This window comes from Vanellus vanellus (genome assembly GCF_965231255.1).
Source record: "Vanellus vanellus genome assembly, contig: HAP1_SCAFFOLD_45, whole genome shotgun sequence".
Lineage (NCBI taxonomy): Eukaryota > Metazoa > Chordata > Aves > Charadriiformes > Charadriidae > Vanellus > Vanellus vanellus.
In genome coordinates, this window is record NW_028128545.1 from 687,175 (window position 1) to 707,923 (window position 20,749).

General features: G+C 51.5%; 2 protein-coding genes across 2 annotated transcripts in view; one reads left to right on the forward strand and one right to left on the reverse strand.

Moving 5' to 3' along the window:
• The window catches only part of LOC309684213 (olfactory receptor 14A16-like), a gene marked incomplete at both ends in the record, with an annotated part of 151,839 nt that overhangs the window by 26,572 nt on the left and 104,518 nt on the right, over nt 1–20,749 (forward strand). The gene's annotated exons all lie outside the window — the stretch shown is intronic.
• Nucleotides 13,886–14,821, reverse strand: LOC309684186 (olfactory receptor 14A16-like; the record flags this gene model as incomplete). Its single annotated transcript, XM_082500131.1, has 1 exon — nt 13,886–14,821. The coding sequence occupies one exon, from the start codon at nt 14,819–14,821 to the stop codon at nt 13,886–13,888; it is 936 nt and encodes a 311-aa protein (XP_082356257.1).

Consider the following 20,749-nt stretch of genomic DNA (forward strand, 5'->3'; position numbering starts at 1 on the left):
CAACAAGGCCAAGTGCCGGGTCCTGCACTTGGGACACAACAACCCCATGGACGCTACAGGCTTGGGGCAGAGGGGCTGGAAAGCTGCCCAGGACAGAAGGACCTGGGGGTGTCGGTGGACAGATGGCTAAATATGAGCCAGCAGTGTGCCCAGGTGGCCAAGAAGGCCCACAGCATCCTGGCCTGTAACAGAAAGAGTGTGGCCAGCAGGACTGGGGCAGTGATCATCCCCCTGTACTCGGCACTGGTGAAACCCCACCTCGAGTACTGTGTTCACTTTTGGGCCCCTCAGTACAAGAAGGACATTGAGGTGTTGGAGCGTGTCCAGAGAAGGGCAACAAAGCTGGTGAAGAGTCTGGAGGACAAGTCTCACAATGAACAACTGAGGGAGTTGGAGTTGTTTAGCCTGGAGAAGAGGAGGCTGAGGGGAGACCTTATCACTCTCTACATCTCCCTGAAAAGAGGTTGTAGAGAGGTGGGGACTGACCTCTTTTCCCTAGTGACAAGTGATAGGACGAGAGGAAGTGGGTTCATGTTAAGCCAGGTGAGATTTAGATTGGATATTAGGAATTTTTTTTTCACTGAAAGGGTTATCAAGCATTGGAATAGACTGCCCAGGGAGGTGGTGGATTCACCATCCCTGGAGGTGTTTAAAAAAAGGGTAGATGTGGTACTTGGGGACATGATTTAGAAGTGTTTTTTTTCAGGTTAGGTTAATGGTTGGATTTGATTATTTTAAAGGCCACTTCCAACCTCAACAAATCTGTGATCCTATGATTCTGTTCTATGAAATCCATGCTAATGGTTCTTGGACATGTTCTTCTGTTGTCGGTGCCCAGAAGTGTCACCAGGGAGAACTCTGACTGATGGACCAACACTCCTCACCAAAGTGAGCTTGTACAGCCAGTGGCTCCCTGGGTCGCACATTTGGACTCTTTCAAAGACGGGTGCTACACTTGCTTGTCCTCTCTCATCGGAGACCTCTGCCAATCCCATGACCTGTCAAAAGGGATATTCCAAAGAAATATTGATCTTCCCCTGTAACCTCATTACCACTCCTCTCCCGTTACACAGTGTGTGTACTTTCTCTAATCTTTCAGGTGCTTATACTTCTCCTGAGACAACGTTCATTTCTAAAGTCATCTTTGCAGATGCAGACTCTCTGGGCAAAGGCCCTCTCCATTCTTCGCCACTTTTCTCCTCCCCTTACTCTTTCTTCACTCAGATACCTCTCACCTGCGTTGCTGCTTTGACTTTCAGGGAGTTAAAACCTTGCCTGTCTTTCAACAGTCTAATTGTCTCCTCGGCCAACTCTTTAATTGTGTTTATATCTGTCTTTTCTATCTACCTTCCTAATCTATTTCTCCTAAGAACTCCCTTGTAGAAAGGCAGCCTCATGAGAGGGAGCTTGTCCTGAGCATGCGATTGCGGAGTGTGTGTTATTGTGTAGGAAAACCGATTATGCTTTACTTTTCTTTTCTTACAACCAGGAAAAGTTCTCCTGTGCCTGGGTGCAGCCAGGGCTCTGAGGAGCGCGGGTGGGAGATGGGGCAATGGGGCTGTCACATCCAGCTGCAGACCTCAGTGGAGAAGTCTGATGCAAGGACCAGTGGTGTCAGTCCCAGGTGGCCAATGTCAGAAATGGGGAGGGTGGGGAGGTGAGGAGCAAAGCTGTCCTACAGTGTCAGACCTCCAGGGACTGCTTTTCCTCCCTGTCCAGACCTCCTGAAGGGACACCCTCTATTCATAACAATCAGAGAATTCTTCTATCACAATCATAAGCGATAATCATGAGTAACACATTATATCCTTTAAAATAAAAAATACATTTTTATTAGGTGCACTTTGAAATCTCCTCCTTAACTACACTCTGAAACCTCTGTAATTGGCTGTACAAGTCTTGAAGATTGGAAGAAAATGACAATAAAGATAAACACTTTGTTAGGGCTTTCTGTCTTTTAATGAGCCCCACGGTGTGTTTGGTGCTGAGTCCATAAGCCTCAGACACTGAGAGAAGATTGAACAAAGTGCTCAAGAAGTCCAAGTCAGAAGCAAAGTACCTTGAAGCCTTGATTGGCCCCACTGAGGGTCGTTACTGCCAAAGCCTCCCCATGGGCTCGTTAGAAGAGATAACTGGAGGCTGTGGTTGCAGGTAGGCAGAGGCACTGTGCAGGTGGCTGTAATGCTGAGGAACCCCTTGGCTTGTTTGATGCAGCAGAAAGGCCAAACCCTGACCCCCAGGCCCTGGGAAGGCATGTCCTGCCCCTCACTGCTGGCTCAGGGCTCTTCCTGGGGGTGGTGGGGTGTGAGGGGGAGCGAGGCCGAGTGTAGGAAAATTCTGTGACACCTCCTGGCCTCCCAAAAAGGGGCAAGGACAAAACAAAGTCCAGAGTCCCAAAAGAATAATAGAATCATTTAGAATTGCAGAAGACCTTTAAGATCATAGAGGCCAACTGCAAACCTAACTACCAAGTCCACCACTAAACCATGTCCCTATGTGACACATCTACACGTCCCTTAAATACCTCCAGGGATGGTGACTCAACTACTTCCCTGGGCCGCCTGTTCAGTGCGTGAAAGCCCTTTAGCTGAAGAAATTGTTCCTAATACGCAGTGTAAATCTCCCCTGGAGAAACTGGAGGCCATTTCCTCTCGTCCTATCTCTCATTACTTGGGAGAAGAGACCAACCCCCACCTCGCTACAACGTCCTTTCAGGGAGCTGTAGAGAGTGATAAGGTCTCCCCTCAGCCTCCTCTTCTCCCGGCTGAACAACCCCAGCTCCCTCAGTCGTTCCTCATAAGACTTGTCCTCCAGACCCCTCACCAGCTTTGTTGCCTTTCTCTGGACACACTCCAACACCTCAATGTCTTTCTTGTAGTGAGGGGCTCAAAACTGAACACGGTACTCGAGGTGGGGCCTCACCAGTGCCGAGTACAGGGGGACGATCACTTCCCTAGTCCTACTGGCCACACTATTACTGGTACAAGCCTCGATGCTGTGGGTCTTCATGGCTGCCTGGGGACACTGCCAGCTCATATTCAGCCACCAACACCCCCAGGTCCTTTTCTGCTGGGCAGCTTTCCAGCCACTCTGCCCCAAGCATGTAGTACTGCGTGGGGTTGTTGTGACACAAGAGCAGGACTGGCCCTTGGCCTTGTTGAACCCCACACCATTGGCCTTGGACCATCAGTTCAGCTGGTCCAGATCCCTCTGTAGAGCCTTTCTACCCTCAAGGAGATCAACACGCCCGCCTAGCTTAGTGTCATCTGGGAACTTACTGAGGGGGCACTCCACCCCCTTGTCTAGATCGTTGATAAAGGTATTAAAGAGAACCGGCCCCAGTACTGAGCCCCACGGACATCACTTGTGACCGACCACCAAATGGATTGAACTCCATTCACCACCACACTTTGGTCCCGGCTGTCCAGCCAGTCTTTTACCCAGCAAAGTGTACGCCTGCCCAATCCATGATCAGCCAGTTTCCCAGGAGAATGCTATGGGAAAAAGTGTCAAAGGCTTTAATGAAGCCCAGGTAAACAACATCCACAGCCTTTCCCTCATCCACTAAGCGGGTCTCCTTGTCATAGAAGGAGGTCAGGTTTCTCAAGCAGGACCTGCCTTTCATAAACCCATGTTGGCTGGGTCTGATCTCCTGGTTGTCCTGTACGTGCGCATGATGGAATTCAGGATGATCTCCTCCATAACCTCCCCCAGCACCGAGGTCAGACTGACAGGCCGGTAATTCCCCAGGTCCTCTTTCTGGTCCTTCTTGTAGATGGGTGCCACGTTTGTTATCTTCCAGTCAACTGGGACCACTCCAGTTAGCCAGGAATTCTGATCAATGATGGAAAGTGGCTTGGTGAGCACTCCCGCCAGCTCCCTCAGTACCCCTGAGTGTATCTCATGCGGCCCCATAGACTTGTGTATTTCTAAGTGATGTAGCAGGTCCCTCACCATTTCCCCTTGGATTGTGGGGGCTTCATTCTGTTCCCCAACCCTGTTTTCCAGCTCAGGGGGCTGGGTACCCAGAGAGCAACTGGTCTTACTCTTAAAGACTGAGGCAAAGAGGGCATTAAGTACGTCAGCCTTTTCCTCGTCCCTGGTCACTGTGTTTCCCTCCACATCCAATAATTAACGGAGATTCTTCTTCGCCCTCCTTTTGTTGATGATGTATTTACAGAAACATTTTTCATTGTCATCTATGGCATGGCCAGATTAGGGTTGGACTTTAATCCTTCTAATTTTCTCCCTGCATAACCTCGTAACATCCTTGCAGTCCAACTGAGTTGCCTGCCACTTCTTCCAACTGTCATAAACCCTTTTTTTCCCCTCAGTTCCATCCAAAGTACTCTGTTCAGCCAGGTCTTCTTCCCTGACGGCTCATCTTTCGGCACATGGGGACAGCCTGCTCCCGTGCCTTTAAAAGTTCCTTCTTGATGGATGTCCAGCCTTCCTGGGCTCCTTTGCTCTTCAGGACTGCCTCCCAAGGGACTCTGTTAACCAGACCCCTAAACAGGCCAAAGCCTGCCCTCCGGAAGTCCCAGTGGTCTATAACAGACTCCCACCATGATATCTGCCTTCTTGGCCTTTATTTAACACCTCCCAGTACAGACTGCGTCCTGTCCCAGTACAAAGTGGATTATTTTAAGGCATCCCAGTATAGACTGGGCCCTATCCCAGTACCAGTGGGATCCCCTGATCCCCTCGGAATGCAGACTGGGAAACATCTAAGTACAAACTGGATCTACTGGCAACCTCCCAGCACAGACTGGGCCCTTTCAAGTCCAAAATGAGTCCCTTTTAACCAAGTCTAAGAAGACTGGGCCCTGTCTCGGTACAAACTGGATCCCCAATCCCCTCTCAGTACAGACTGAGCCTTGTCCCAGGATAAACTGCATCTCTTTAACCCCTCCCATGACAGACTGGGCCCTGTCTCACTAGAAAGTGGATCTCCTCAACCGCTCCCAGTAGAGACTTGGCCCTGACCCAGTACGAAGTGGATCCCCTCAACCTCTGCCAGTAGAGATGGGGCCCTTTCCTAGTACAAACTTGATCCCCTCTTAGTAAAAACTAGTTCCTGTCCCAGTACAAACTCGACCGCATAATCCCCTCCACACAGAAACTGGGTCAGGTGCCAGCACAAACAGGATCCCATGGCCCCCTCCCTATAACGACTGGGACCCATTCCATTATATGGTCATTATATGATCATTAAAGGTCATCTAGTCCAACCCCCCCACCATGAGTGGGGACACCTTCAACTGGGTCAGCTGTCTCCAAGCCCCGGCCAACCTTGCCTGGAATGTTTCCAGGTATGGGGCATCTATCGTCTCTCTGGGCAACCTGGGCCAGTCTCTCACCACCTTCATAGTTAAAAAGGTCTTCATATCTAGGGTAAATTTCCCCCTTCTAGTTTAAAGCCCTCACCCTTTGTCCTATCGCAACAGGCCCTGCTAAAAACTCTATCCCAGGCTCTCCTATAGGCCCCCTGTAGTGGAAGGGCACAATAAGGTTTCCCCAGAGCATTCTCTTCTCTAGGATGAACAACCCCAACTCTCTCAGCCTTTCCTCACAGCAGAGGGGCTCCAGCCCTCGGAACATCTTTGTGGCCTCCTCTGGACCCACTCCAACAGGTCCAAGTCTCTCCTGTGCTGAGGGTTCCAGAGCTGGAGCAGCACTCCAGGTGGGGGCTCACCAGAGCAAAGCAGAGGGGCAGAATCCCCTCCCTCGACCTGCTGGTGACACTTCTTTTGATGCAGCCCAGGATACCGTTGGCTTTCTGGGCTGCGAGGGCGCTTTGCCAGCTCATGTCCAGCTTTTCATGCCCCAGCACACCGAAGTCCTTCTCGGCAGGGCTGCTCTCCATCCTTTCGTCCCCCAGGCTGTATGGATATCAGGGATTGCCCCGACCCAGGGGCAGGACCCTTCCCTTGGCCTTGTTGAACCTCATGCTGTTCAGACGGGTCCACTTCTTGAGCCTGTACAGGTCCCTCTGGATGACATCCTGTCCCTTGGGAGCATCAACCACACCACTCAGCGTGGTGTCATCAGCATACTTGCTGAGGGTGCACTCGATCCCACTGCCTGTGTCATTGATGAAGATATTGAACAGTACTGGTCCCAGTATGGACCCCTGAGGGACACCACTTGTCACCAGTCTCCACCTGGACATGAGGCCATTGACCACTACCCTCTGGATGGGACCATCCAACCAGTTCCTCATCCACCAAACAGTCCACCCTTCAAATCCATGACTCTCCAGTTTCACAGAATCACAGAGTGGTCAGGGTTGGAAGGGACTTCTGGAGATCATCTCGTCCAACCCCCCTCCCAGAGCAGGGTCACCTACAGCAGTTGCATAGGACGGCGTCCAGGCGGGTTTGGAATGTCTCCAGAGTGGGAGACTCCACAACCTCTCTGGGCAGCCTTTGTCAGTGCTCTGCCACCCCCAAAGGAAAGAAGTTCCTCCTCATGTTAAGATGGAACTTCCTACGTTCAAGTTTGTGCCCGTTCCCTATAGTCCTATCACTGGGCACCACTGAAAAAAAGACTGTTCCCATCCCCTGACACCATCCCTTTAAGTATTTATAAGCATAGATAGGGTCCCCCTTCAGTCTTCTTTTCTCCAGACTGAAAAGCCCCAAGTCCCTCAGCCTTTCCTCATAAGAGAGATGTTCCAATCCCCTCATCATCTTTGTAGCCCTTTGCTGGACCCTCTCCAGCAGATCCCTGTCCTTCTTGTACTGGGGAGCCCAGAACTGGACACAATACTCCAGATGAGGCCTCATCAGGGCAGAGTAGAGGGGAAGGATGACCTCCCTCGACCTGCTGGCCACACTCTTCTTGATGCACCCCAAAATCCCACTGGCCTTCTTGGCCACCAAGGCACATTGCTGGCTCATGGGCATCCTGTTGTGCACCAGGACATGCTGCTGCATGTTCCCCCAAGATCTTCCTTTCTTCCAGCTGGACAAGCCCAGATTTTTCAGCTTCTTCTCACAGCACAGTGTCCCAACCCTGACCACCTTGGTGGCCCTCCACTGAACGGGCTCCAGTTAACCAGTGCCTCTCAGGCATTGTGGGGGGTCAGAACCTAGGGGAGGATTCTGGATCTATTCTCAGATGTGCTAAGCCCAGGGCGATAATCACTCCCACCGGCTGTGCGCCTGCTCATACTGCCCAGGATGCTTTTGGCCTTTGCTGATGGCTCCATGTTTTGCCTAATGAAACTGAAGGACCACCAGAGCCTTTCCTGCAGTGCTGATACCAACCTAGGCAGTCCCTGTCCTCTGTCACTTCAGGCGCTTAGTCAACCTCAGGGAAAGAACTTTAGATCTGTCCTTGTTGGATAACATGATGTTACTATTGGCCTGTCCTTCAAGCCTGTCTAGGTCCCTTGGGATGGAAACCTAATATAGTGTCTGCTCTCCTCAATGAGGTGTCCTCTACAAATGTTATGAAAAAACATTTTCTCATCTCCTTTGGGTAACTAAAAGCTCTTGAAACATGGTGGAACCCTACTAGATACATCCCTCTGGGCAGAACACTACGCATTCACCACATTCCTCCAAGCCTGACTATCCTTCTCAGTTATTACCCATCTACTTATCCAGCCAATCAGACCATAATGTCCTAACTGGACACAAGAATATTGTGGGGAATGAGGCTGATATAGCATAGTGTTCGGCGCAGAGTCTAGTTGGAGGCCTGTAAGTAGCAGCGCTCCCCAGGGGTCAGTACTGGCCAGTCTTGCTCAACGTGTTAATCAATGTCCTGGATGAGGGGACAGAATGTCCCCTCAGCAAGTTTGCTGACATCTGTTGGAAGGGTAACACAGCAGGGCATAGGCAATCGGGGAAGTTCTTGGATTGTATTGGCAACAACTTCTTTCTCCAAGTGGTAGAGGAGCCAACGATGACAGGAGCTCTGCTGGACCTTGTCCTTTCCTTCTCCAGACTAAAAAGCCCCAAGTCCCTCAGCCTTTCCTCATAAAAGAGATGCTCCAATCCTCTAATCATCTTTGTAGCCCTTTGCTGGACACTCTCCAGCAGTTCCCTGTCCTTCTTGAAACGGGGAGCCCAGAACTGGATACAGTACTCCAGATGCGACCTCACCTGGGCAGAGCAGATGGGGAGGATGACCTCCCTTGACGTGCTGGCAACACTTCTTGATGCACCCCAGGATGCCATTGGCCTTCTTGACCACAATGGCACATTGCCGGCTCATGGTCATCTTCTTGTCAACCACGACAACCATGTCCCTTTGCACACAGCTGCTCTCCAGCAGGTCAGCCCCCAAACTGTACTAATGCATGGCATTATTCCTCCCCAGGTGCAGTACCCTACACTTGCCCTTGTTGAACTTCATAACATCCCTCTTTGCCCATCTCTCCACCCTGTCCAGGTCATGCTGTATGGCAGCACAGTCTTCTGGCATATCAGCCACCCCTCCCAGCTCTGTGTCATCAGCAAACTTGCTGATGGTACACTCTATGCCTTCATCCAGGTCATTGGTGAATATATTGAACAGGACTGGACCCAGTGCTGACCCCTGGGGAACACCACTTCTTACAAGCCTCCAACTAGACGCTGTGTCACTAATGACACATCTCAGTGAGGAGGGCAGAGTATCAGGAGACAGAGAGAAACAACCATGCTTCAGTTTCCCAAATCCCATGAGAGTGCCCAAACCATGCTTCCCTTGGCCTCTGGTGTCCCATTTCTTGAGATGCAAACCTGGTGGGTCTTCTCTCAATCAGTAATCCTTCAGGGGTTTTTGATTCTGTGATTTCACAAAGAGTGGCGGTATCTCTGAAAAAAAAAAAAAAAAGGCAAAAAACCCCAAACAAAAACCAAACAAACAAAAGCAGTAGTCTGCTTCTGTATCACAGAATCACAGAATTTTCAGAGTTGGAAAGGACCTCTAGAGACCATCTAGTCCAACTCCCCTGATAAAGTAGGATTGCCTAGAGCACATTACTCAGGACCGCATCCAGGCGGGTCTTGAAAATCTCCAGAGAAGGGGACTCCACAGCTTCCCTGGGCAGCCTGGGCCAGTGCTCTGTCACCCTCACCGTAAAGAAGTTTTTCCGTGTATTTGAGCGGAACTTCCTGTCTTCTAACTTGTGCCCATTGCCCCTTGTCCTGTCACTTGGAACCATTGAAAAGAGCCTGGCTCCATCCTCCTTCAACCACCCTTCAGATACTTGTACACCAAGTAGTAGTAACAACTCTTGGAAATGCCATTTCAGTCAGTGTTTGCCATATAAGGCATGATATCCCATCCTGAAGTACACATCCCTGGCAGTTCAGATGAAGGGTGGTCTTGCAGAAGTCACCCTTTGTGTCCCCAGGTGGCGTGCACCCTGCTCTTTTGCCTCTCAAGAGAGCGGCAGAGGCTGGATGCCCTTCTCAGGACAGACTCCTTGCCACAATGACATCAAGTTCTTACAGCATTTCACTCGGCCTCTGTTTTGCTATATTTGGTGCTTCTCTGTGACTACTCTTTCTGCACAGATGATCGTAAAAAGAGCACCATTTCATAAGAGAAAGTCACAAAGGCCCTGTTAGGGAGAAGCCAGCTCATCACGAGCTCTTGGAGAGAACCAGGAAATTTATCATAAGCACCAGGGAGACCCAGGAAGCTCAAGGCCACTTCTGAAGAGTGAGGGGCCCTGAGCAGCAGTGATTGTCTCCATGTCGGTGTGGGTGAGAGGCTTGGGGGCTGTCAGGGAGAAACAAGGTGGTGGCTAATGGCTTTAGCAAATCCTTCACAGCATGTCTGAGCCCAGAAATTAAAAGGAGTTGATGCCTGTGGGTGGAGGAAAAGAAGGAGGGGATTAAGAAGAAGCTGCACAGGTTAAGGGGAACTCACAGCCATTGGGCAAAATCTCAGAAAATCATGGCTTTTTGTTTTTGAGGAAATAGTAAAGTCAGAGAGTCATCAGTAGAACTTGGGCCAGCATGGGGTGGGAGTGAGGCGGGGAAGCAGGGGTGGTGGTTGAAATCTACAGAGAAACAGGCACAGGCATAGGGAAGTGTAGGACAGCCTATGGGGAGGGAGGGGGTGGAAGGATGGCCTCTTTGTTGGGGCTGGGACCCCCCAAAAGAACTGAAATTTTTGTCCTTTCCACTATGGCTGCAGTCTCTTCCACCGAGGCCCCTGAGAGCACTCCAGTTCCTTACAGCCACACTGGTTTTGTTGCCTCCTCCCCCACCCTCCAGAGGGCCTGAGAGGTGTCCTACCACTGTCCTGCCCTTGGCATCGCACACCCCCTCATCTCACTGCTCCCAGGCTCAGCCCTGAGCATCCCATGAGGGAAAGGATCCCCATTTCCAGGGTGTGGGGGTCAGCGCTTGGACATCCTGCTTGATGAGACACATCAAGGGCTTTCACAGTCACCTAAACATTCCATTTCCAACCTGTAAGCAGTGCCTCTGACTTTCTGCTTCAGGCACAGCCAGGGATGGCCCTCAGTGGGGATTGCTGACACCCTCAGAACCTTGGAGGCTGACTTTGACTGCTCTAGAGATAACTTCAATCCACTCTCAGTACCTGCAGTTCAGGAACTGGGCACCATAGGGCTCATTAACATGCAAAATGCCATAACAAGCCAAGGCTCTGGGTATAATTTTCTTATTCTACAATTCTTCTGTGGTTAATTAGAGAGATTTCAGAATTGAAAAGGTTTCAAGAGTAAATAACAAGAAGAAAGGATTTCTTTTTCTTTCATTTTCTTTATTTGTCTGCTTCATTTGTGTGTTTATCTTCATTGATATCAGCAATTTCCAAATGACACTGAAACTGGACCTTTCCAAACGGAGTGTGACTGTGTAGGGCAGTCAAGACCCTGCATGTCAGACAGTCTATGGGCAGGCTTTGTCCCCACCTCCAACCCCGCGTTTCTCTCATCAGCCACCTGGGACTTACAGCGCCTTTCTTCAAATCGGCCTTTTCTCCACTACAGTCTGGAGTTGCAGTTTTCAGCCCTTTGGCACCAGTTTCCACTTGTTTCATTTGGGGAATGAACTGCACCCACACACAGTATTTGCTTCGTAGCCAAAAACAGAGACCAAAGGAAGGCACGGTTCAACAGAAAATAAAATACTCTGCTGTATATGAAGTCCACCTTACCTCCTCTGAAGTCCACTCTCCACAGAGGACAGCCTTTTACCAAAGGAAAACACATTTTTGTGCCAAGCACGCATCCCAGGAACCCCCAAAGCACTCCCTGCACCAGAGTCTCTTTGTTCATATGCGCTCACAGTGAGTCACACACTGAAGTCACGAGCTCCCTCCAATCACAGAGGGAAGCAAAGACACAAAGTGAACGATGTGCTATTTTTCATAGCCAAATCTGCACTAACCCCAGGGTGTCTGGGTTACAGGAGCATCTTCAGGCAAACTCTGCAACATCCAGACCCACTTATTACTCCTCCTCCTCCAGCGCTGGACAACTTGGGTGCAGCCGTCCAGGCTTCCTTTTCTCCTGGAGGGAGAGAAATCAGTTGTCTCCACAGAGATGCTTTGCACTACCCTGCCTGTCCACCAGCTCTGGCTCAAATCTACCACTTGAAAAAAGTCCCTCTCCAGCTTTCCTTGAGGCGCCCTTCTTATACTCAGTCTGCTATAAGGTCTCCCTGGAGTCTCCACGCTGAGCAACCCCTGGCCTCTCTCAGCCTGGCCTCACAGCAGAGGTGCTCTACCCCTCTGATCACCTTTGTGGCCTCCTCTTTTCCCGCTCCAACAGATCCATGTCCTCTTTATGCTGGGGCCCAAGAGCTGGATGAAGCACTGCGGGGTGTCTCACCAGAGTGAGTAGAGGGGCAGAATCACCTCCCTCACCCCGCTTGCCACGCTGTTGGTGATGCAGCCCGGGATGCAGTTGGCTTTTGGGGCTGCCAAGCCACATTGCAAGCACATGTTGGGCTTCTCTTTAACAAACACCCCCAAGTCCTTCCCCTCAGGGCTGCTCTAAATCCATTCTTTTCCCAGCCTGGATTTGTGCTTGGGATTGCCCTGACCCACACGCAGGACCTTGCACTTGGCCTTGTTGAACTTCATGAGGTTTGCGCAGGCCCACCTCTCCAGCCTGTCCAGGTCTCTCTGGATGGCATCCCTCCCCTCCAGAATGTTGACTGCTCCACACAGCTTGGTGTCATTGGCAAACTTGCTGAGAATGCACTCCATCCCAACACCTATGTCACCAACAAGGATGTTTAACAGCACCGGTCCCAGTACCAACCCCTAAGGAAAGCCACGTGTCATTGCTCGCCACTTGGACACAGAGCTCTTGACCACAACTCTCATTTTCTTTCCAGTGGCTGCTGTGTTCCAGATTTGGTAGGAAAGGAATGTCAATAATACATATTGTTTTAGTTGTTGCCAGGTGTTGTTTATATTTTTCAAGGACTTTATTTTCAGCTGTCCATCGAAGCTAACAAGGGCCTCGAGAGAACGATGGAATGGGCAAAGATATATTCCATTCCATAGAGGTCATGCTCAGTATTTGGATGGGTTCAGCCAGGGGGCGGGTATGCGCGAGCACTGCTCGGGCAGCTACTGATTCACTGAGTGGTGAGAGTGACGTGTATTGTCATTAGTAGCAGCCGTAGTAGTAGTAGTGTTGTTGGTGCTGTTGTTTTTTTCCTTTTCTGTTATCATTCTGTTAAACTATCTTTACTTCAATGCATAATTTTGGAGGTTTTTGTTTAGTTTTTTTTTTTTTTCTTTCCCTTTCCTCTCTTTCTCCCTCTTTTCCCTGCCCTTCTGGGGGAAGGAGGTGAACTGCACCAGCGGCTGCATGGCCCTAGCTGCTGGCTGGGGTTAAACCACAACACCTGTGCTGAGGACTCCACAGCTGGATGCAGCACTCCAGGTGGGGTCTCAAGAGAGAGGAGTAGAGGGGCAGAATCCCCTCCCTCGCCCTGCTGCCATGCTTCTTTTGATGCAGCCCAGGACATGGTTGGCTTTCTGGGCTGTGAGCACACATTGCGTGCTCATGTCCAGCTGTTCATTCCCCAGTACCCACAAGTCCTTCTCGGCAGGACTTCTCTCAACCCCTTCATCCACCAACCTGTACTGGTACTGGGGGTTGCCCCGACTCAGCTGCAGGACCCTGCACTTGGCCTTGTTGAACTTCATGAGGTTCACTTCTCCATCTTGTCCAGGTCCCTCTGCATGGCGTCCCATCCCTCACGCATGTCAACCGCAACACTCAGCTTGGTGACTCCATCTTGGGTGATTTCTCACTTTGTGGGGCTCCATTCAGTACCCACCCCAGGCATTCACTGCTCCTGGAGAGCATGGGGGATCTTCATGCAGCTCAATTTCCCCCTTGAGAATAAAGTTGTCGGTCATGTCTTGTATGTGACAGCCTTGGCTATGTCACTCAGTGACCAGCCATTGCTTCCACTGTCATACATGATGACGAGTCAGTCACAATGTGACTGGGTGACTAAAAGGTCACAATGTGACCGGGACATTTTTGCTCATGCTGCTGTGCGGAACCCAAAGCAAAACCAGTCTTTTTGGGGATGCCATTACTCAAGCCTACTCCTGAGACCAGCTTTGGAAGAAAGCTGTTTTGTGCCTGTTATTTTGTGTTATGTTTGTGCATAGCACAAAGGAGATGTCATTTTGTTATAGAGATGCTGTGAGATTTTCAGTTCTGACCTAGTGTTAGGCACCTTTATAGAGGCACAATTTGAGAGATAGTGCGTTAATGCCCCTGTAGAAGTGGAAGGAAACCAAACATCCCAGCAGGAAGATGCAAATAAAAAAAAATAATAAAAAAAGCTCCCATGAATATAATAATGAAGAGAACAAAGAAAGCTCAGGACTGGTGTAGAACATCCTTTGAGTCATCTGTGGAGAGATGGTAACTTTACTGATACTTCGAAGGTGACCATGAAATCAGTTTCTGAATGGGATCTTTGAGCTCCTGGTTCCTCATGCTGTAGATGAGGGGGTTGACTGCTGGAGGCACCACCGAGTACAGAAATGACACCAACAGATCCAGAGATGGCGAGGAGATGGAGGGGGGCTTGAGGTTGGCAAACATACCGGTGCTGACAAACAGGGAGACCACGGCCAGGTGAGGGAGGCACGTGGAAAAGGCTTTGTGCCTTCCCTGCTGTGAGGGTATCCTCAGCACCACCCTGAAGATCTGCACATAGGACAGCACAATGAAAACAAAACATGCAAAGGCTAAACAGGCACTAACTAGAAGGAGCCCAGCTTCCCTGAGGAAAGCATCTGAGCAGGAGAGCTTGAGGATGTGGGGGACTTCACAGAAGAACTGGTCCAGGGCATTGCCCTGGCAGAGGGACAGCGAAAAAGTATTGGCCGTGTGCAGCACAGCATAGAGAAAAACACTGCCCCAGACAGCTGCTGCCATGCGGACACAAGCTCTGCTGCCCAGGAGGGTCCCGTAGTGCAGGGGATGGCAGATGGCAACATAGCGGTCATAGGCCATAACAGCAAGAAGATAAAACTCTGCTGACATGAAAAAGAAAAAGAAAAAGACCTGTGCAGCACACCCTTGGTAGGAGATGGCCCTGGTGTCCCAGAGGGAATTGACCATGGCTTTGGGGAGAGTGGTGGAGATGCAGCCCAGGTCTATGAAGGAGAGGTTTAGGAGGAAGAAATACATGGGGGTGTGGAGGCGGTGGTCGCAGGCGATGGTGGTGATGATGAGGCCGTTTCCCAGGAGGGCAGCCAGGTAGATGCCCAGGAAGAGCCAGAAGGTCAAGAGCTGCAGCTCCCGTGTGTCTGCGAATGCCAGGAGGAGGAAGTGGGTGATGGAGCTGCTGTTGGACATGTGCTTCCTCCGGGTATCTGTTAATATTAACTGTGGTTATCTGTTAAGGAGGAAAAGGCAGTACTGCGTCAGACCAGACTTCTCCCAGCATAGTGTATTGCATGTCTCTTTGCAGACCCACATTCAGACTTTCTGTCCAGGAGCACCTCTCTGCAGCTCCCTCCCTTGAGCTCCGGGTTTTGCTGGCTGAGGCTGCCACTGGGAGCCGGGACTGCAATGGGCTCCCAAGAATTCCTCCTTTCTGTGCAGCAAGAGGGAACTAGGGCAGCAGAGCGATCTCCAATTAAATGTAATCGTGTTATATCAAAGAGCTTTTCAGCATTGTTGTCTGAAATTTGCCCAACTGCACAGACAGGCAGAGGGGATTTTTTTTTCTTTATTTTGTTCTGGTTGCACTTGCCACATTTCTGAGGGGTTTGGGATGGCTGAAATCCCTGACATTTCTAATGCACTCCAGGTGAAGTCTTGTGGGTCCTGAGAAGTAAAGGGACTAAGGGAGCCTTAGTGCAGAGAGAGGAGACCTGTTCTACCCATCTGCCCTCTTCTCCACTGCCCTGTGCTGGCAGCTTGCAGCAGGAGGAGGATCCCTCTCGGGTGTTCCCATCAAAAGAAGCAGGACACTGATGAGGAGAGGAGAGGAATCCAGGTTCAAAGGGCAGATATACAGACTCATTGCCTTTCCTCATCTCTTTCCTCCCCGACTGGGACCAGGAGGGATCATAGCAGCTGCCCACATACAGCTGCCCAGCAGCATTTCCATGGCCTGAGCACTGAGATGTCTTCTCCATGTGGATCCGAGGGAGCACAGAGAGACTATGGGAGAGCTGTGCCCTTCTGGAGAGCACCCTGCAGCCCCGCAGGACTCCCCAGGGAAATAGTTAATGTCCTGAAGTTGGCTGGAGGAGACCTGGGCACGTTGCTCCCTTAGACATGACTGCAGAGCAGGACCCAAAGGGTCGGCATCTGAACGTGAGGCGAATCTGCCACCCACAGCCCTCACCCCCCGCACTGACTCAGTTTATCCAACGGTGAGAACAAGGGCAGCTCAGGCAGGAGGGGACGGCAGTGAAGTGCCACAACACTCCTGACAAAGGAGGAGGGACATGCAAAGCAGATGGCAATCCAGGGTTTGTCCTTTGCTGAGCTCTGGCTGTTGCAGGGACAATGCGTGCCCGAGACCCCGTGTGCTGGAGGGCAGAGCTGTGCCCAGGCTGGGAATGGAGACCAGGCAGGAGCTGCCCAGGGGAAGGTGCCTGTGCTGCCGGGACAGCACAGACGTGCCCACATCCCCCTCGCCAGTGTTTCAGGCAGCAGCTCCCTCTCACTCCCTGCCCGTGTCTCTGCTGCCGGCAGCCGTCTCCCTGTCCCCGGCTCAGCTCCCGCTCAGTGCTCACAAACCCCGTCCCACTGCTGTGCGCCCACCTCTGCCTGCAAACACCTCCCAGGGACGGGGCGCTGCCCAGGGGCATCTCTGAGTGTGCGGGGGATAGAGACCAGTTCACAGCAAACCTGATGTGGCTGCAAAGGGGAAGATGCTGCTGAGTCAGTGTGCTGCCCCAGAGGTCCTCTGAAAAATGGCATGAGGTAGAGCTGACCCGTGCTGCACTCTCTTGAGAGCAGAAGCACCATGCCCTGACCTGCTCATCCCTACATTACTGTGCTGGGGGTCACTCCTTCCACCCACAGCTTCTCCCCACAGCACCGTGGGAGCTCCCCGGGCAGGCGCAGAGCTGACCCTGGCAGGCGGCAGAGTCCCTGCCCCGGCACACAGCCCCTGGGGTGCAGGGACCCTGCTGGCAAGGACAGCCCTGCCCACCCCTGCCTGCACACCTATCTTCAAACCCCAGAGCCATCCCTGGGAAAAGGCAGCTGACCTTCATTGTCCCTCTGATGGTGCAGCGGATGCCCTCCTGCTCCACACCAGAAAAGCCAGGAGAGCCGTCCTGACAGCTCCGATCAGCCATGGCATGTGCCAGGTGTAGGAGACACTGCCAGGAACTCATCTGCATTGCCCCACAGCCAGAGACTTACCATGGGAAAGGCTGCCAAGGGTTCTTCCCCGGTGTGCTCTCTCCTGTCCTCCCACCCCAGACCTCCTTTTCCTCTCTCTCCCTTTTCTTGTCTGCCCTCGCTGCCTGCAGGCAGTGCCCTCAGCCCTGCTGCGCTGGGCAGAGGAGCTGCTCCTGGGCAGAGCTGTCTCTCTGCAGCGCTGCCTGCTTGCCAGGAGCTCCCTCTGGCCCAGCATCCCGGCCCAGATCAGCAGCAGAGGACCAGCCCACGGTGGCACTGCCTCTATCCCCTCTGGGCTCTCTCAGAGATGTCCCTGGGGCTCCAGGGGAACCTGCTGAGAAACAAGCTGAAGTCAGCACTCATGTTTTCTCCCTTTGCTGGGCAGAGAAAATTCTTTCCAGCAGTGTCATTTCCCCTGTCAAAGACAGTTGGTTCCAAGAATCCCCTCTTCTTGTCCCACTTGGAGACAGCACACCCAGGCAGTGAAAGGCAGGAATTTCATGTTCCTCCTGTAGCCATGCAAAGCACAGGTGACACATGAGGTGCCAGAGGTGCTGCAAGACAGTTGCAGGAAGCTGGTGGAGTAATTAAGACGGAGAGGGCAGTGTCTGGGGTCATCATTTTGGAGGCTGCTGAAGTGTCAGTAGATGCCCACCTTTAGGACAATGAAGCCTGATCCTGCTCATGATGTCCAGAGCAGCCTATAGAGGTATTCCTCTGAGCCAATGGAGCCATTGCCGTCAGGAGAGCTGAGTCTCTCTCCCTTCTCCACCACCTGTCTTTACTACATCTCCTTTGGCACCCATGGCCGGTTTCTCACAGACACCCCTACAGTGCCTAACCTCCTTCAGGACAGCTGCTCCACTGGAAGGTTACCTACAACCTGTGGTGCCACGGGAGGTGCCAGGGCTCTCCGGCACAGCCGCAGGCAGCCCGCAGGGACAGCACAAGACCTGCAGGAACACAATCGCCATTCAGAGCAGCCGTGTAACACACCCGAAGAGAACCTCAGGGACGTTCAATGCTTTTGTTGAGGCAGCTGCAGTGAGGCAAGTCCGGTCCCATCTCCATCCAGTAGATGTAGGCAGTGCTTCTCCCACAGCCTTCAGTCATCCCTTTGATGATGCAATCAAGGAACAGAGCAATGATTTTCCCAGTGTTGTTGGATCATGGGATGTACATTGCTGAGGACATTTTCAAAAGTACCTTCTCCTTCCTGGAGATCAGCTTCCCCTGCACCACAGGCCTTGCAGGGCTGCAAAGACATCCAAGAGCGCAAAGCCCTCTCCTGCCAGGGCTGCACAGTCCAGCCCTGCGTCTCTCTGGTCCCGAGGGTTTGCTCTCCTTCAGGTCACCTTATTTCCTCTTTCCATTGCCATCTGCCATCCACCCCTGCATGCTCTGAACAAAACCTTTGCCAAAGGAGGTCACCCCTCTGGCTCCTTTTCTCCAAACAAGACAAGCTGAAGTTTCTTAGCTGCTCTCCATAGGACATTTCTTTCCAGCCCTTTCACCAGCACGCCTTCAAGGGCCTTCACATCTTTCTCCAATGGTGGGGCCCGTGACTTCACACAATATTCAAGCTGATGCTGCACCCACACTGAATGCAGTGGAACAATCACCTCTCTTGACCGGCTGGTGATACTGTGTTTGATACACCCCAGGATGTGGTTTGCCCTCTTGGCTGCCAGGGCACACTGTTGACTCCTCGTGAGTCTGCTGCCAACCAGCACCCCCCATCCCTTTCCGCAGGGCTGCCACTCCTCTCCCAATTTATATTTATGCCCAGCATTACTCCGTCCTAGGTGCCGGATCCATCATTTGGACATGTTAAATTCCATCGCATTAATCACTGGACAATGCTCCAGTCTATCTAGGTCTCTCTGGAAAGCATCTGGTCCCTCAAGAAAATCAACAGAACCACCCAGTTTGGGATCATCAGGAAACTTGCTCATGCTGCATTCAAGTCCTGCATCCAGATCATTGATAAATATCTTGAACAGAACTGGCCCTAGAATTGAACCCTGAGGAACACAGCTGGTGACCAATCCCCAGCCAGATGTAGCTCCATTCTCTCCAGCCCTTGGAGCTCTGTCCTTCAGCCTGTTCTTTACCCAGTGCACTGTGAACTCGCTCGTCCAGAAGGCTGTGGTGAGGGGCAGTATTAAAAGCCTTACTCAAATCCAGAAAATTGACATCCACCACCTCCCCTTCACCCATCAGGTGGGTGACCTTATCACAGAAGGATTGGTTGGGGATTAGTTGGGCAGAAGCATTGGTTGGGCATTAGCTGGGCAGGACTTTCCCTTTGTGAACCCATTTTGACTGTGCCTCATTACCACACTATTCTTTAAATGCCTTTCAATAGTACCCAGTATAATCTTCTCCATAATTTTTCCAGGAACGGAGGTTAGACAACAGCTCTGGAGTTCTCTGGGTCTTCCCTCACACAGTTTTTGCAGATTAGAGTGACATTGGCTTGCTTCCGCTCAGTAGGGACCTCCCCAGTCTCCCAAGACCTTTGGCAGATGATTGATCCTGCCGGCACATCCGCCAGCTCCTTCAGTACTCTGGGATGAATCCCATCAGGCCCCATGGACTTGTGAACACTCAGCTGATACATCTGCTCCCTGGCGATTTCCTTGCCCACAAAGGGAAAGTCACTCTTCCCACATTTTTCATCCTCCCATTCAGGGGACCGGGCAGCCCAAGCTCTCGATGCGTGATTAAAGAGTGAGGCAAGAAAAGCATTGCATGCCTCTGCTTTTCCTTCATCCCTATTAGTCAGATGACCATCTTCAACAAGTATCAGTCCAATGCTTTCTTTAGACATCCTCTTTCTATTAACATATTTAAAAAAGGCTTTTCTGTTTTCTGAACCATTGTCCAGTTCCAACTCTAACTGAGCTTTGGCCTTTCCTGTCTGCGCCCTGCATCTATGAACAACAGCTCTGCCATCTTGCTGTGCAGCCTGACCTTGCTTCCAGGGATCATACCATTTCTTACTCCTCCTGAGCTCCAAGAGGAGCTCCCTGTTCAGCCAAGCTGGTCTTCTGCCTCCACTGCTGGACCAAGAACACAGTGGAATTACTTGCTCCAACACTTTGAAAATGTGTTTCTTCCAGATTGACAAGCACTGCGGGGGAAGAGGGGAGGGTTTGTGCACCACATGTGACTACAGAGAGAGAACAGTGGGTGTGCAGTATGATGTGTGTTAAAGGTAGGAAGAAGACCTGAAAGAACATGGCTGAGGTGAGCTAATGCTGAGTTGAACAAGGCTGATGTTTTAATGTGTGGCAGCAGAAGAAGGTGTGTGTGCATTTTCATGCCGGAATATGGAGTGAAGATTCAAACAATTCTGGAGGAGATGAAATCTCGGGTGGTACCGGAGCATTAGGAGGGCCTTGGAAGAATCTGGGTGAGTTGTTCGAAACTCGCAGGCACTGGCAAATACTCAGGAAATTTTCTGTTTGAAGACACAGCCAGTGTCTTATGTTCCTTACGTCCCCAGAGGTTCTTTACCTGCTCAGCTCCACAGAGGCCGGGAGGTGGCCCACTGCTGTCCTGCACTCAGCATTGCACAGCCCCACCTCTCCCTGCCCCCAGGAAATGCCCTGAGACTCCCAGGAGGGAAGAACACCCTTTCCCAGGGGACAGGGCTCCAGGTTTGCTCTCTTCATTGGTGACATGCAGCAAAGGTTTTCAGAGCCACCTCCACAGTTGGGTCTCTGCCTCCAACCACTGCTTCTGACTTTCGGCTGCACATGCATGGGAATCTTGCCTGGGCATTTCCTCCACTGTCTCTCCAGAGATGGCCCTCAGTGGGGACCACTAACACCCTCAGAATCACAGAGCTTTGCTGCTGATTGTTTCTTCTCCAGAGGCTTGGTCAGTCTTTCAGGAGCTGCACGTGGAACG